At 33.9% G+C, this 12,958-nt stretch overlaps 2 protein-coding genes across 2 annotated transcripts; both read right to left on the minus strand.

Annotated features, from left to right (window-relative positions):
• Positions 1-757: 757 nt before the first annotated feature.
• LOC149144428 (uncharacterized) lies at positions 758-1,315 on the minus strand. The gene has a single exon (XM_089452154.1). It carries the CDS (start codon positions 1,313-1,315, stop codon positions 758-760), a length of 558 nt encoding a protein of 185 aa, XP_089308280.1.
• A 688-nt stretch (positions 1,316-2,003) lies between these two features.
• Positions 2,004-2,864, minus strand: LOC149144429 (uncharacterized). The gene has a single exon (XM_089452155.1). The coding sequence runs from the start codon at positions 2,862-2,864 to the stop codon at positions 2,004-2,006; it is 861 nt and encodes a 286-aa protein (XP_089308281.1).
• Positions 2,865-12,958: the final 10,094 nt, after the last annotated feature.

Consider the following 12,958-nt stretch of genomic DNA (forward strand, 5'->3'; position numbering starts at 1 on the left):
TGATTCCTTCTTGATTCTTCTACAACATCCAGGATGTCTTGTCCAAGGAAGTCCCACCCTGCTTGATAGAATTCCACTGTAAATCCATCAGGGCCTGGGGCTTTATTCTTTTTCATTCCCTTCACTATTTCTTCTACTTCTTCCAGAGTGGTTGCCCTCATCAAAGCGAGGTTTTGGTCTCTAGTAATTTTTCTCGGGATCTCATTACACATTCTTTCAATAGCTTCTTCTCTATCGACATTTGGCTCCGTCAGAATATCCTTAAAGTGCTTAATCAATACCTGCTCAATCTCCTCATGTTGTGTAATGCTTGTTCCTGCTTCATTTAGAATAGAAAAAATTCTATTTCTCTGCCTTCTTTGGATCATAGCTTGGTGGAAGAACTTAGTGTTCCTTTCCCCTTCCCTTAACCAATTTACCTTGGATTTTTGCCTCCACAAGATTTCTTCTTGTTTACGCCTTTCTTCTAATTTCCCTATTAATATTCCCTCCTCTTTGGCCAGGTCATCGCTTCTGCCTGTATTTATTATTTCTTGTTGGATTTGTTCCATCTTCTGCTCTAGCCTCTGCTTATCTTCGAGTATATGTCTGAATTCTTCCTTATTCCATTTCTTGATGTTTCCTTTTATTTCTTTTAATTTCAGTTGGAAAGTTGCATTTTGTTTCTTCCCCTCTGTCTGCTTTGTCTCCACCATTCTTCTACTTTCTTCATGAAATTTTGGTCCCTGAGCCAGAAGGCTTCGAATCTAAATGGCTTTCATTTCGAGCTAGCTTTTATGTCTAGTTCTGCTTTTACTGGCCAGTGGTCCGATCCCATTCCTGGGAGAATCACTGCTTCAATGTAAATGTCCCAATTTATAATCTGTTCTGACAATAGGAATCGGTCTAATCTGGATGCTATCTGATTTCTTCCTCCTCTCCTGTTATTCCATGTATAAGTTCCATTAGTTGTCTGTATGTCCACAAGCCTTTGAGCTGCTATCCAATCTCCGAAGGCTACCATGTCTGTCTCTGTTCTTCTGAGTCCTCCCTTTTTTTCATTTAGAGTTTTTATCATATTGAAGTCTCCTCCCACTACCCAAGGTAAACCTGGGTAAAGGGCGCGCGAAGCTGCCAAGTTCTGGAGAAAGTTTTTGCGATCATTCTGCATATGGGGTCCGTAAACATTTGATAATAAAAACCATTCTTGAGACCCTAAAATTCTAAATCTCCCAGAAAGGATACGAGGAATGCTTGTCCAATCTTCGAATTGGACCTCCTCTGGGTTCCACATTATTGCTACTCCTCCAGCACTGCCTATCGCATCTTGACCCATAATCTCATAATGTGGTTTGAAATTTTTCATTATTTCTCTTAGTTTTCTCTCCCGTACTTTTGTTTCTTGGATTAGCATTATATTTGGCTTATCCCTTCTGAGTCTCTCTTTCAGATATCTCTATTTTCCCTTGCTGTTCAGTCCTCTGATATTCCAGGTTGTGATAATCATTTCAAAAGTTTTAGGGGTTGTTGGAAGACCTCCGACAATGGTATCACTTTCCCTGAATTCACCAACATGTCTCCTACCATCTGAATGGTCTCGCTCATAGGTCTCCTTCCTCTTTTCCTTCCGCTTTTCCCTGTTGTACCCATTTCTGAGTTCTGATCCCCTTGTGATCCGAGTTGCTCAGGTTGCTTCGCTGTCCATCTTCCTCGTTTCTCCTTGTACCTTTGGAACATGTCCTTATAGAGTTGTTTCTGGTCCTCTGGTATAAACCTCTCATCCAGATGCTTCCATTCCTGTAGGAGTTTCCTCATGATCTTTTCTTCTTCTCCTTCTTGTTCCTGTTGCGGGTCTATTTCCATTTGGATCTATTCCTGGGTCCGTTCTTGTTCCCAATCTTCTTGTGTTCCCTCCTTTTCCACTGCTGTTTCATTCTTTTCGTTAGCTTCTTTCCTGATTTCTTTCTGAACTTCTCTTGTGTCTTCTTCCTCTTCTTCTCTTTCCACTTCCATTTCTAGGTCTCTCAGGCTTCGAACTGATTCTGGCTTTTCTGGTTGCCTTCCGAGTGAAAAGGGTTTGTTTTGGTTTTTCCTTTTTGGGATCTTGTTCTTCTCTGAACTTCCGTAAATCCTTCTCTGTTTCCTTCATTCATCCTCCCTTCCTGCTCTACTCTTTTCCTTTCTTCCGCCTGATTTGATGGGGTATTGCCTTCGTTCATTGGACAATTTTTGAACAGATGGCCGTATTCATGGCATCGTCTGCACCTAAATGGGATGTGTTCGTAATCAACTGGCTGCTCCCATACTTCATCATGATATTCTATTTCAATATGGTCTGGCAGAGGTTCTGTGATATTCATGTAGACACAAATCCTGGCGTATGAAGTATATCTCCCTCTCTTTGTCGTCTCTGCTACCTTCACAAAGGATCCTATTGAGTTCCCAATTCCTTCTAAAATCTCCAGATCCCAAAACTCTATCGGAAGCCCAAATAATCTGACCCAAACTGGTGCCGCTAACATCTTTTCTTTTTCCGGGTTATAACATTCTTCCCATTGCCTCATGAATAACCCTGCATTGTTGAAGAAATAGGGACCTCCTTCAAAAACCCTCTCCTTATCTTCTAAGTTTGTAAATGCTACTGTGAAAAAACCTTTAGCCCCCAGTTTAAGGTCTATATGTCCTTTCAGTTTCCACTTTTGTTGAATCCATTTCATCAGATCTTTCTCAGATGGCCAAGTTCCTATAAATTTGCAAATAAGTGCATGATCTTTCATATAGCCTCTATACTCTTCTAATTTGTTGTTCGGAATTACAAACCTGGGTTTTTTGGATGCCCACGGCAAACATTTATTTCCTGTCTTTGCCTGCCATTCTTCTCCCATCACCGGTGCGTTTTTGCTGCGGTTTCCAGGTCCTCCATTTGTCCCATAGCGGCTTGATTCCCCCACTGTAATCTCCTTATAGGAAGGGATCTCTCCCCCCACTTACTTCCTTCATTCCTCGCAGTCTGGCCTATTCAGTGCTTTCTGTTCTGTTTTCTATGATACTGACCTGATACTTGGTTTTTGCAGGTGCGCGCGTGGTCTCCTGCACCTGCCCAGGAGCAGGTCCACCAGGGGATGACTGAACCTGTCCCGAAACCCTAGCTCGCCATCGTTGTTCTCCGCTCTGCTCTACCAATCACCCCTCACCCTATGCTGAGATGTTATCATAATTATTAATTATTTTAATTCTATTTCATTCTATTCTATTTTTATTTTTATATAATTTGACCTACTCAAAATGTTTTAATTAATATTTATAATTAATAATTCTATTTTTATATTTTAATTATTTTTTAAATTAAATTTAAATTTTAATTTTATTCTTATGTAATTTGACTGAGTCAAAATGTTTACATAATAGAATATTACATCACATAACATAACATAACCTTACAACATCTCTTTTGTACTAGGCCAGAGAGCGCCTCTTGGTGCAATAAGACTAGCCTAGATCAATCTTAACTCCAAATCTATCAAGCGTTGAGAGAGATCAAATCTCTTGAGATGCAAAGCTCTTTTAAAGTGAATGCAAATCTCTTGTAAAGTGAAAAGAGATTTGATCCCTCTCGACACTTGATAGATCTGGGTTAAGATGGATCTAGGTTGGTTTTTATATAAACATACCATATCTAGGTTGGATCCATCTCTCGATCTCTCTCTCTCTTCCCTCCTTCTCTACTCTCTTCATCCATCTCTCCTTCTCTCTCTCAAGTCCTCCCTCTCTTCCTTGTTCTTTGTCCCTTTCTCTCCCCCCCATCTCTTTCTCTTTACCCTCCAACTCTATCACTATCTCCTTCCCTCTCTCCCCTCTTTGTCTATATGTATCCCTCTCTCTCTTTCCTTTTTCTCCCTCTCTCTTCCCTCTCTCTTCCCTCTCTCCCCATCTCTCTCACCTCTCCTCTCAATCTTCCCTCCTCTCCTCTCTCCCTCTCTCTCCCCCTCCAACTCCATCTTTCTCTCCCTCCCCTACTCTCTCTTACACCTCCTTCAAACTCTCCCCTACCCATCACTCTCTCTCTCTCTCTCTTCCCTTCAACTTTATCACTATATCCATCCCTCTCCCCACCCCCCCTCTCTCCTTTTTCTTCCCTCTCCCTCCCTCCATCCATATGATGGAGAATTTTCACTATATGTAATCAATGCTATATATATTCTCTAAAATATTTTATATTTTAATTTTTTTATTGTGAAATGGGTTCTAGTTTTTCACCATTTGGTATTGATAAGCCATGGTCGTCATTGGAACATGAATTCATCCTTCCCCCTTATTCTTTCCTTGTAGGTCTCACTCTGACTCAAGTATCTAATTCCTCGAGAGCCTTCTTATATGCTAGAGCTTCTTGCTCTCTCACAAATTTTCTGATCTCCAAGGCCTTCTTGCACCTTTCCAACTTACTTCCTCAATAGTCATTGAATGAACTGAACATAGGGATTCACATGTAGTCTCAATAGCCAACACAAGGATTTATTTTTTATCTTAATATAAATATCAAGGCACAAAGGAATCAAACACACACACAAAAAAGATAATTGGTAATGTTTACTTTTATTCATAACAATAATAGATATATACATATAGGATTTATGATTCTCTCTCGACCAGCTTTCTAATTAAACAAGCCCTCCTCTTGAGCCTACCCTCTCTCTTAAGCTTTTCTAATTCCCTTTGAGAGTTCTATTCTCTTATTACCTTCTAACATTTGAGAGCTATTTTTGAGCCGCTTAACTATGCTTGTACAATACTTTTTATAATTCCCATAGGCTGGGAAAATATCATAATAGAAACATCAAATGAGACATATTTCCCAAGAACCTCATAACTCAACTATACACTTGTTTCCTTTACATAGACCCATTTGGGCAAAATACCAACTCTCCCAAAATAACTTAACAACCTAACAATTCCTAATTCTTCTAGGCTCATTACACTTGGCTTTACATAAAAATTCCTAGTTTATGTTTTACACAAAATTGCATTGGGAAAATTCTATGGCCCCTTTGGGTCAAGGAAAAATGGATTGCCTCGAGTTGATGCACCTACATCAATAGTATTCTGGAATAGGCATGGTGATCGAAACACTCAGTGAAACAAGCACAATCATTGGATAAATTTGAGGTAAAAAATGGGCCTCAAAACAAAAATGTACAACAAAAATAAAATTTATAAGAAACAATAGGATACAATATGATGGTGTCAATCATGGGGGATGAATCACCATTTTTGGAGTTAAAAAGTAAAAAGATTAAAAAAAAGAAACACTTATTCAACTTGTATTTTGCAATCATGTTTTTCATGAATTTCACATTTTTCATGTATTAGGGTCCATCGAAAGTATGAAAAATGGGTATTCCTTGGATGAAAAATTAAAAATGCATCCAATGCATGTTCCTACTCGAAACTTGAGTAAAATCGTAGGGAGATAAGTTGAAAATATGGGTTGAAAAAATAGTTTTTCTGTTTTCACTCTAAAAATTGATGAGATAACCTAATCTTATTTTATTATTTCGACTATTATTTTTTAATATTCATAAGAGGCACATTTTAGAACTCAAACTTTCTCTAATGTACCATAACATCAACGACTCTGTCTACTAGTAATGACCTAAGTAGCACAAGGACAACAACGAAAAGTCAGGCTAAATTAACAATTCTCGCCATTATAAAACCCTGCAACTCCTAATTCTTTGTCAAAAATAAATTTCAAAACTATATATTTAAGACCCTCGCTTCTCAAACATCAAAACTGGGCTCGACAACAATGAACTGAAATTTTATGGGGAGGATAACAACACACCACCTATCATGATTTTATACCTAGCATTAGATAACATCATTTTGCTTTGTCGATTATAAAATGAGCACTTTCTTGCATAGAGATAAAAAAATGATATCAATTTTTCTAGATGTGTAAATAATTTCTTTTAGTAACTAATTTGAAGTTAGATCAAGATTATTTATTGGGTAGAAAAATGATCTACCTACTAATAAAGTACTATTACTAGAATTAACAATAAATTTTGGAAAAAATATCTAAACAATCTTAGTCTAACCATATGTTTTATTTTTTATTTTTTTTTATAAACAAACTTTTAACATCAAGCTTCAATTTCCTAGTGTCTTGTATTTCCAACCACAACATTCCTTAGTAAGCATCAAATAATTTTATAGGAAAAAGCTCCTTAATGTACTGAAAACACCAATTATACGGTACTTTGATGCCAAATAAAAGAAAAAAAATTAACAAGAGAGGCAATGGAACAAAACTAGATATGTAATGACATTGAGAGACACGAACTACATCAATGTATCGCGCATTGGCCTTCAACACCTAAGCACTTATTGACTTACTCAAGGTCAACTCTTTATTAATTCAATTTGATTCAATTAACAAATTTTATTACACCCCCCGATGGGGGTGACCAAGCACGCATACACCTATCACATGAGAGTCCATTGGGGCCTGCCCCTCCACCACGCGGTCATTAAAACCTCGATCATGCTTCATCCTCGCATTAAATTTCCTTGCATGACGATCTGTCTCGCACATTCAATTCTTAAATTCAAGGGTTGGAGAGTGTTTTTCTCAAGTCTACAAGTTTGGGCGATGAATTTGGGTTTGGAGGAGAATAGAGGTGTGTGTGACACGTTCCATGGTGGCTCGCTAGGTTCTCGGCATTAGTTGAGTGACGAAGTGAAAGCCAGCTTTATTTCAATTTGGGTTGGGTTAGGCCTTCTGGCATGTCCCTGGGATCCAAGCACATGAGCAGATGAGGCATCAAGTCGAATCCACACCATTTTCGCGATACCCTACCACAAGCCCTCACCAAGAAAATGGAAGCTCCTAGAACTCCCTTTTATTGCGTGGGGTAAGGTCTCTGTGTTTATAATTTCTTCTGCATGTCATTATAGTTGGAGGGATCTGTCATTGTTTATTTATGTTCGCTTCGTTGTCGGCTCCTTGTTAGATATTCCATCTGGTTTTTACTTGTATGGGGGTGATACCCTAGTCTCTATTCAGTTCTTTTGGTGGTTTGGGCATCCATTATGGGTCGATGTTACTAAATTTGTCTCTTAGTGCAATTGGGGATGTGCAGTCTATTTTAGTGGGTCAATTGGGTGGTGGGCAGTGTTTTCCCTACACAACTCTCTGGTATGAGCAGACACTTTCCCTTCCAGTTTCAACTATTCCCAAATTTGACATGCCCTGCCAACAGGGTCAGCCTCGCTGGGGGGGTCAGCAGTTCCATGCAGGGCATCTTGAGCCAAGCCATAGTTCGTCCTCTGCCAACTCAGACAATCGAGAAATCGAGGATCGTGCAACTATCTCTCTAGCTCACTCTCTAGGTCACATAATGGCTTCTACTACCATGGATTCCATCGCAAGGAAGCTTTAGAATATCTAAATCAATATAGACATTCTCAAGGACCACGAGTATGAAAACCGCAACAAAATTGTGGCCTATCTCAATGATATCCAATATAGTGAAAATGAAATCCTAGAACATTTGGACAACCTTCGTCACAACCACCGTCGGATAAATGACCACCTTCGCAGCTTGGAAGAGCAGGTGGAACACATTGATTTCCATATGCATGATTATGGTTGTTATTTTGCAACCCCCCCTATAATACCCCCCATCTCCCTCCTTGATATGCTATTGTCAATTCCGATCTTCTCTTTGTTTACTCCTCGTACATTATGGGTGCTATGCCTCCCAAAAATAATGAACGTAAAGTGTCTTCTATGGTATTCTCCAGTGCCCAATCTCAACAAGTGTCAGAATGAGAGAGGGGATTGTTGAGACTGATTTTAAAAGCTATGTTTTCATGAAAATCTAATGAAAGTTTTTTGAACAAAAAACAAAAACAAAAAACAAACAAAGTTGATCACGCGTTTTGATTAATGAAGTAGATAAATAATAAGTAATTATTTTATATAGTAGGAAAATAGATCATAACTCAATACATGGCATGTTGGCTTTCAACATCTTGGCACTTTTTGACTAGATTCTAGGTCAACTCTTTATTAATTCAGTTTGATTCCATTAAAAAAAGTGATAACACTTTTTTATTAATGAAGTAGATAAATAATAAGTAGTTTTTTTATATAGTAGGAAAATATATCATAACTCAGTGGCTAATCCAGTAGTGAAGATAATCACTACTGGTTGCTATCTGCAAATGTAGGTTGACTCATCACTATTATTAAAGGAAAATCTTGCCACCTAGAATTACCTCATTGATGGTAAGAAGGCAGACTTGCCAAATGCCATGGAATGTCAACGCTTAGTAAAGTAGAAGCAACTAAAAAGTAATTTATGATTTATTAATTTGCCAATAATTTATTATTTTTCCATTTTATTTGTTAATATTAATATTATTTGATCTCATAGGCTTATTCAAAATGTATATAAAATATATTAATAAAGATGTTAACTAAATTATATCAATGCCAACAATTTATATATTATATATGGTTTAAAATAATAATAATAATGTCTATATATTATATAAAATAATTGAAAATTTAAATTATTATTTGAATGAAGAGGTCTATTCTACAACCTAATTGATGTGTAATTTTTTTACTTTTAGTTATTCTTTCTTGTCTAAGTATTTTATTACATATGGTTTAAAATAATAATAATAATAATAATGTCTATATATTATATAAAGTAATTGAAAATTTGAATTATTATTTGAGTGGAGAGGTCTATTCTACAACCTAATTGATGTGTAATTTTTTTACTTTTAGTTACTCTTTCTTGTTTAAGCATTGAAATATTTTATTATGATCAAATGCTAAAATAATTTCTCATTTACTTTCTATTTGTAAAGATATCTATGAAATTGAGATTAAAATAAATTAGTCAACATGCATATTTAAAAACATTATTTGCGTTATGTACTTATTAGGTCTATTCTACAACCTAATTGATGTGTAATTCTTTTACTTTTAGTTACTCTCTCTTGTTTAAGCATTGAAATATTTTATTATGATTAATGCTAAAATAAATTTTCATTTACTTTCTCTTTGTAAACATATCTATGAAATTGAGATTAAAATAAATTAGTCAACATGCATCTTTAAAAACATCATTTGAGTTATGTACTTATTATTTGAGCCGAGAGGTCTATTCTACAACCTAATCGATGTGTACTTTTCTTACTTTTAGTTTTTTTTTCACTTTCAGTTATTTTATTTCCCTATAAAGTTGATATAAGAGTAAAACATGTATATTCATTTTTGTTTTTTTTTTATTACAATGGACATTTTTTTAAAGATTTTTTTTAAAGGACACATGTCAACTCATATTGGGCACATACTAGATTGTAGAATGTAGTCCACTATTACATGTTTAAGCTATTTTATTTTATTTCTTCCCTCACTAAACTACACCAAAATTATACTATTAATATTTAATTAACAATAAACCAATGAAAAACAATAAACCAATCATTAAGTTAATTAACTTTTAGATAAGTGTAAACTTATTTTTAACTTCATGTATGATATTTATTTAAAGAGATGAAAGGGAAATTATGTTATTTAAATAATATGCCTTGGGAGACTTCGGGATGCATTCCATGCATCTTCAAAACTCTGGGCACTATGATGACTAATAACAACTTTTTTAACCTTTTAGTATTTTCAAGATTTATTTTTTTTTGCCATTTTTTTTTGTTCTTTTTATTATTCAAGTAGGAATAAAGTATAGTTGATAAGAAGAAGAAAGAAAGTAATTATTTTAACATTCATGAGGTTAAAGATAGCCTATGAGACATATTGCTTCTTCATATGCTTGATGTATTCAGCCTCAGCCTGGAATTTGACGTCTTGTAAGACGTATTTCATGTTCCAAGACTATTTGACGAGCATTGAAAAAATTTCCATGTCACTTTCGTGTGTTATACACTTGTGACTTGTCAAAATGACGTTTAATTTCAAATTTCAATCGTCAAAATTGATAATACCTCTACAAACAAATGTAATGCCTAGAATTAGGCATGGACACCAGTACATAAGAGAGTTTCTAATGCCGAGAATTATTAATGGACAGAACCGGTCAAGAAGAGAGTTGAATTAATGGACTGAACCGGTCAAGAAGAGAGTTGAATGATAAATGGACTGAACCAGTACAAAAGAAAGTTTCTAATGCCGAGAATTTTGAATGGACTGAACTGGTCAAGAAGAGAATTCAAACTTAGTGGCATACGGTTTTGGTTTGAAAAGAGAAAGGCAGGGAGATATAATTTAATTTTACGATGATTGAAGATTTTATCTATTGAATATTTATAGAACAAAATATATAAACTCATAACTGGTTAATATTTAGACATATTTATTAAATATTTAAAATTAAAATTTATATAAATTCATATATCATTTCATTTTTATTATAAAATATATATAGTCTTTAATTTTTATAAAAAAATATATGTAATTTTATATATTAAATAGTTATAAAGTAAAATCAATTATTAATTTTTCTATATTGAATATCCAAATCACCACCCTCTCATGTCTACCTTTGCTTTCTATATTAGAGAAAAGATTATTTAACCTTCATGGACTCCTGCAACATTGTTGTTGTGCTCCCCTATTGTTCTCCTATTCACCTTTTCTTTGTTTAAAGCAAATTTTTCAAAATTAGCCTGTCTAAGAAAAGATTATTTAACCTTCATGGACTCCTGCAACATTGTTGTTGTTCTCCCTTATTGTTCTCTTATTTACCTTTCCTTTGTTTAAAGCAAAATTTTCACAATTAGCGTGTTTAACATAACCATTTTATTTAGCTTTTCACAAGGCTTCATGTTGAAATAAGCCTTGATTTGTTTAGCTAATTTAGGAAAAAACAAAGTACTCTGGGAAGGAGATTAATGCATTTTGAAATGTAAAAAGTACTTGAAAAAGAGTTTTTGATAAGGGGAGGTTGATATTCATAAATTTTCTTAAAACTTGGAGATTAAAACGCAGAGATTAATGAAGGTTGAAAGACAGTTTTTTGATAAAGAGAGGTTGACACTCACAAATTTGCTTAAAAGGTAAAATGAGAGGCATGAAAAATAAGGTTGAAATGCAAAAAGTAGCTGGAAGAGAATTTTTTGATAAAGAAAAGTCACACTCACAAATTTGTTTAAAACGTAAAATGAAAGGCGTGAAAAATACTAAAACGTCATTAAATTTTCATTTTACCGGCAGCAAGAATTTGAAATTCCAGGCCTATTCGGCCCTTTTTTTGTGAAGCTTCACAATAAATGCTCCAAGCTTTTTGACAAACCCCTGGCTAAATAGATTATCTCGACAGCTAGTTGCCAACATATCTGCATAACTTTCAATGTTGTAATTTTTTTTTTTTTTAAGCTTTTCCAGAAGAACAAAAAATGAATACTTTTTCCTCCCACACTTCTTTTGGCCTTTTCAAGCTCCCTGTTTCACAACTGAGTTGATGAAAATAGCCCTTAACTGAGCAATAAGAATTTTGGCTCTCCAAGAGATATTGACCTCTATATATGCTTTTGGTTGATGACTATGAGTGAGATTAAACACTTCAATATAATAAAATCAGATGAGTATTGCCAGAAACTTAGAAGTACATTTTTAATTTATTCAAATTTGTATTTCCTTTAGATATCAAAATATTTTGTTCTCTAAAATGGCAAAAGAGTGTCAAAGATTGAAGTAATATTACCAAATTATTATTCTCAAAAAAGAAATGTGGTATTAAAGTTTATGTAATGATATCAAAGTTCATATAAATGTTGTATTTGTAATTTATTTAAATAGTGGCTAATATTAAATGCTTGAATATGATTTATTTATATGGTAGCTAATAATTTATGAGTAAGATAGAGGATATTTTGTTGTAAAGCATATATGTTTCTTTATAAGAGGTTATAAATTTAAATATAAAGGTGTTAAAATATGTGCATTTTTTTAGACTTTAGTAATCACTTACAAATAACAGGGTCTCATATATTGATTTGGTGTCTAACCTGAATGTGAACTTAAAATTAGATCATATTTAATATTATAAAAGTTATTTACATAATTAAAAAAACAAATATATCACAAACCCAGATATTTAGAGAATACAATTGTAGATTACTTAGAAATAAGAGGCAATAAGATAAAAACATGTAAATGCATCCTTGTATAATAATAAAATTGTAGATTACTTAGAAAAAAGAGGAAATAAGATAAAAATATGTAAATGCATCCTTGTATAATGATCATACAGAGAAAAGTACAGTGCTCACTTACCTCTTAACATGGGTTTGCTTTCCATAGCAAAAGCCCTAATTACTTGTGGTCCCTTTAATAATCAGTACCAACAACCTAAGTGGCCTTATAAAGTGGACTCTACCCACTATTAACCAATAAACCTTATTTAAAGATGATTGTTCCACAATACAATTAACTAACTCCTAATATAGGGTAAGAGGGTCACATACCCCTTCCCTTTGAAGATAGTGTTGTATTCAAGAATGAGAGAAATTATGAGAATATCATAGTTGATTCTAGTATAACATTTTTAAGTGGCGCGTCTTTCCATAAAATTTAAAGGTCATTATGATCAATTATTATTGTTATTTCATTATGTGAAATATAATATTTTATTTCCTTATTATAATGGATGAAAGATGATATATTCAACATGTTTTGTCTAATTATTTCATCTAATTTAGCATAATTTATTTAATTATGTAATTGCTTTTATACGGTTTTATGTAATAATTGAAAATAACATATAATTAAATTTCTATTATGGAATATTTTATTTATTTATTTTTATTTTACTTAATAAATACAGTTATGTTTTTTTATCTATATTTTATTTATGTTTTCTAATAGTTAACTTATTCCCTTATTTTTTTTGTGAATTAAGACTTTATATTACTCGAAAATCTGATTTGTATGGATTTACAT

Source organism: Pinus tabuliformis, chromosome X, assembly GCF_031772625.1.
Source record: "Pinus tabuliformis cultivar Carrire ecotype Pingquan chromosome X, CPIR1, whole genome shotgun sequence".
In the NCBI taxonomy this organism is placed as follows: Eukaryota; Viridiplantae; Streptophyta; class Pinopsida; order Pinales; family Pinaceae; genus Pinus; species Pinus tabuliformis.

Bases quoted from the DNA above. Each gene is read 5' to 3' on its own strand.
- LOC149144429 (XM_089452155.1), bottom strand. From the start codon at position 2,864: ATGGGAGAAGAATGGCAGGCAAAGACAGGAAATAAATGTTTGCCGTGG.
- LOC149144428 (XM_089452154.1), bottom strand. From the start codon at position 1,315: ATGGGTCAAGATGCGATAGGCAGTGCTGGAGGAGTAGCAATAATGTGG.